Source organism: Sinocyclocheilus rhinocerous, unplaced genomic scaffold (genome assembly GCF_001515625.1).
Source record: "Sinocyclocheilus rhinocerous isolate Xijiao unplaced genomic scaffold, SAMN03320098_v1.1 scaffold313, whole genome shotgun sequence".
NCBI lineage: Eukaryota > Metazoa > Chordata > Actinopteri > Cypriniformes > Cyprinidae > Sinocyclocheilus > Sinocyclocheilus rhinocerous.
The window spans coordinates 271,235-275,648 of NW_015627539.1; the positions used below are offsets into that span (position 1 = coordinate 271,235).

Here is a 4,414-nt window from a genome sequence, read left to right on the forward strand (position 1 = left end):
TATATATAAATTATTTAAAAATATTAATAATTAAAAATATATTTTATTAATTTATCAATTTATTAATTATTTAAAAATAAAATTGTGCTTAATATTAAAAGTACTTTGTAAAAGTAATATTCTTCTTTTGTGTAATTTTTCAATCATGTCAAGTTTATTTATGTCACGTCAAGTATATAGCACTTTATACGATATCGATTATTTTGAAGCAGCTTCACAGTGTTCTTTATATTTCTTTATGATCAGTTACAGTATAAAGTTAATTCATTTGTAAATGCTGCAAAATTCATACATTTTAAAACTAACTCAGCTGTAAGCAGCTCTACAGAAAACAGTAGTTTCATTATTTAGCTCAGTTTAATTCAGTGTTGGTTTAGTTTAGTTCAATAACAGCGTTGCAAAGTTCATCGGTGATGAAACAGACTTCAGCTATAAAGCAGCTCTACAGAAGACAATAGTGTCATTATCCAGCTCAGTTCAAGATTTGTTTCAATGATAAGAAAGAAATGATTTAATGCACCTTTCAAGCAAAATATGACACAGAAGCGTGTGCATTGGGATGCGGCCTACATGTCTGATTATCACTGAGCAAGTCAAATAAACCATGAAGCCAGTTACTCCTGCTGAAGTCTGATTGGTCAAGGTAATTGACCTGCTCCAATCACGTCACTCGAAGCACATGAGCAAAGTTCAGATTGACACGGAATGAAGTAAATCACATTTCATTTGAATTTCCACTGAAAATGACCTTGCAGTGGCCGTTGCTGCTTCGAAGGTCTGCACCGCTTTAGTGCAGCAAATTCAGTGGATGAGATGAAATTCAAATGTTCAATTCCCAAATAACAGGGTCACTAAAAAATGAAACGCACTTTTGAATTGAAATGGCAGAGATATTATGTCACAGCACGCAGTTATTCTCTTTGCACCCAGCTGAGCTTATTTCACTTATTATTCTCCCCCTGATGTGATTTTCAGCTTTTTTCTTTTCATTATTCAAAGTATTGAACACCTCAGAACGGTGATGCAGAGAAAGATCGAAACACGCACCGCAGCTCAAACAGCAGTCGATTCAATCAGTAACGCTGCAGCTGTGTGTTTGTGTGCTCAGCTTTACGTATGGACAAAAGTGTTTGATGTGAGAACGAGTGCTGATGGGACAGAGTCTGCATGCACACTCTTCTCCGCAGGAGATAAGCGTCTGTGTTTGTCTGCAGTGCGTGTTCCTGATGCCGCTGTGTGTGCGGTGGGCACCGCTGTGTTTCACTCCCACAGTCCTCTGAGCAGCCCCACAGCGACACACTCCTCTGTGCCCAACACACCCGCCGGGAGCGTCGAGGTAAACACTCACAGAACTATAGAGCCGAAAAGAGCTTTTTAAATTAACTGTAGATTGTGTCTTGTATTTTTTTTTTTACCAGGAGAAATTCTAAGAATTCAATCAAATTATACAGGTTTTATTGTAATGTTATAAGAAGCCTGTTTGTGTATTGTTTGTTTCTTTTGGTGTAAAATTCATTTAATCAATCACTCCATTTATATACATAAAGTTATTGTATTTTTTTTTAAATATACTTTTACCATGAATCTTAGAAATACAGTCATATTCAAAGATTTTATATACTGTAGTTTTTTTTATTGTTGTAAAAAGTCTATTTGTAGCGTTTGGTATAAAATGCAATAAATGAATAATCATACATACTTAAAAAAAAAACTTTATTAGTATTTTCACAAATTAAAATGCAATAAATACATAATTATAAATAAATTAATAAATTATATTATAAATATAAATATTATATTATACAATTTTAAAATATCTTTATATTTTCATTCAGACAAATTCTAGGAAGTTAATCAAATTGAAATGCAATAAATAAATAATTATTTTAAAAAATATATATGTACATACTAGTGCTGTCAAACGACTAATCGCAATTATTTGCATCCAAAATAAAAGTTTTTGTTGACATAATATACGAGTGTGTACTGTAAAATTTAAAGATCTTAAATACTTTTTAGTGTAATGTTGTATGACAATAGAAAATAGGTGTGAAAAAGGTGTAAAATACAATAAAAAAATTATTATAAATCTTTTTTTTTTTAATGAACTTTATAATTTTGTATTTTCACCAGGACAAATTCTGTTCATTAGAATTCATTAGAATTCATCATTATATCATTAGAAAGAAATGTTGTATGAAGCCATTTGTGCAATCTTTTTGTTGTGTTCTGTTATCTTTTGATGTAAAAAAAGTATGATTAATGTATGATCTGTGCTGAGCTTTGGTTTGGTGATGTTGACATGTTTACCTGTGTGTGTGTGTGTGTGTGTGTGTGTGTGTGTGTGTGGTCACGAAATATTCAGCTCATTTAGTCAAATATTCAGTAATAAATATTCAACTAAGTCTAGTTTAACTCAGAGTTATGTATCTGTAAATGTGAGGCTCTTTAACCCTTTGATGCACAAGCTATGAAAAGCCCTTCTAATGCACAACATGGGTCTAAAATGACCCGTATTCATTTCCTATGTTATTTCATACTTCACTGGCCATTTGTATTTTTTTTTGTTTTATCTTTTGAAATCAGTTTATTTCAGCATTTAATATTCCCTGATCTATAAATTCCTTGATCCATGAATATTCAAAATATCTTTTTACAGTGACCACAAATTAATATTTTATTTTTTCATAGGTTTTTTGTTACTACATCAAGTTTATACACATGGGTCAAAAATGACCCACCCATCTGCAAGCAGGATAAAACAAAAGAATAAAAACATTTAGTTAAAATAATTGTTTAACAGTTATTTAGACCAGCACATTTAACACTTGAAATATGTTTATTTGCCATTTTGTCACACATAACATACATACATCATTGACAACCGATAACACTGAAATTGAACTGTCTGTAGTGCAACTGTAGTGAATTGTAGTGAATGTGACCGAATAGATGAAAATAAAACTAACAAAATAAAATCACACAGGTACAGCCCCATCTCAGTGCTTACATGCCTCACAAATGACAACTACAGGTTTGTGCTACTTGCAAACTTAATTTGTCATTTCTTTTCTATAGCCTAGTATTTTGTCATTAATTAATGTTGCCTTTAGTTTAGTAAATAATTTATAACTTCTAATCTTATAGATTAAGATCAATCTTATTATCCCCTTTTAGACTTGCTCTCTATTCATTTACTAACTGCTTGTTTTCTTTAAAAAAACACTAACTTCTCTAATCTTTTTGTATTCTATCTGTTTTCTTTTTATTATTTTATTATTATTTATTATACAATTAACAACAGCAAAAAAGGTCTCTAACACTAGCTTTCTCTATTCTATCGGTTTTTTATATTTATTATATATTTTAAAAAACAACAACAACAACAAAAAAACCTTGCTACGTGTACTGCGTTAAGCTAACTGAGACTTGTTATAGCACTTGCATATCATTGCTCTCTTGTTGATTTTGATTGTTTCCATTGTCCTCATTTGTAAGTCGCTTTGGATAAAAAGTACCCCAACTCTGACGCCTGCTGTGAGAGGTTTGGCATGACATCTCTGTCCGGTGTTGATGTATTGTATGGCGTTTGGTCTCGTACTGTATCGCGCCTGGACTGAGCTTTCTGAGCGCGGGGCGTCTGTCGTCTCTGGAGCTGATCACACAGTCTCTGAGCGCAAACACTCAGCTGCGCTTTCAGGTGTACCGACCGCACTGCCAGAGACTCACACACAAGCTGCTGCCAGGTACAGCACAAACACACACAGTAAAATATAATTTATTTCTGTGATCAAAGCTGAATTTTCAGCATCATTCCTCCAGTCTTCAGTGTCACATGATCCTTCAGAAATCTTTCTTATATGCTGATTTGCTGCTCAAGACACATTTCTGATGATTATCAATGTTAAAATAGTTGTGCTGCTTCATATTTTTTTAAGATCCTTTGATGAATGGGAAATTCAAAAGAACAGCATTTATTTGAAACGGAAATCTTGTAAAATCTTATAAATGTCTTAACTGTCACTTTTGATCAATTTAATGCATCCTTGCTGAATAAAAGTAGTCATTTCTTTAAAAAGAAAGAAAGAAAGAAAGAAATCTCACCAACCCCTAACTTTTAGTGGTAGTGTTCTATAGACTTCTATTGTTTTTAGTGAAATCAATTACTATAGGCTAACCCAAACATAAATAAAAAAGAATTTAAATAATATACGTATGTGTGTATGTATGTATGTATGTGTGTATATATATATATACACACACACATAGTAGTCAACATTTGAAGTGGATCAAAAAAGATCAGCAAAGTTGTCCTAAGACAAGAACGGGTATTGTTTCAAACTTTGATGAAAGGTTTTGATCCACTTCAAATGTTGTCTACTATATATAAATAAATTATATATATATATATATA

The 4,414-nt window shown here is 31.9% G+C and overlaps 1 protein-coding gene across 1 annotated transcript in view; it reads left to right on the forward strand.

Moving 5' to 3' along the window:
• The window catches only part of LOC107729871 (polycystin-1-like), a 111,397-nt gene that overhangs the window by 40,906 nt on the left and 66,077 nt on the right, over positions 1–4,414 (forward strand). The window contains exons 10-11 of the mRNA XM_016540597.1: positions 1,215–1,336; positions 3,608–3,746. Coding sequence (XP_016396083.1) covers positions 1,215–1,336; positions 3,608–3,746 — 261 coding nt within the window. The remainder of the gene's footprint in view (positions 1–1,214; positions 1,337–3,607; positions 3,747–4,414) is intronic.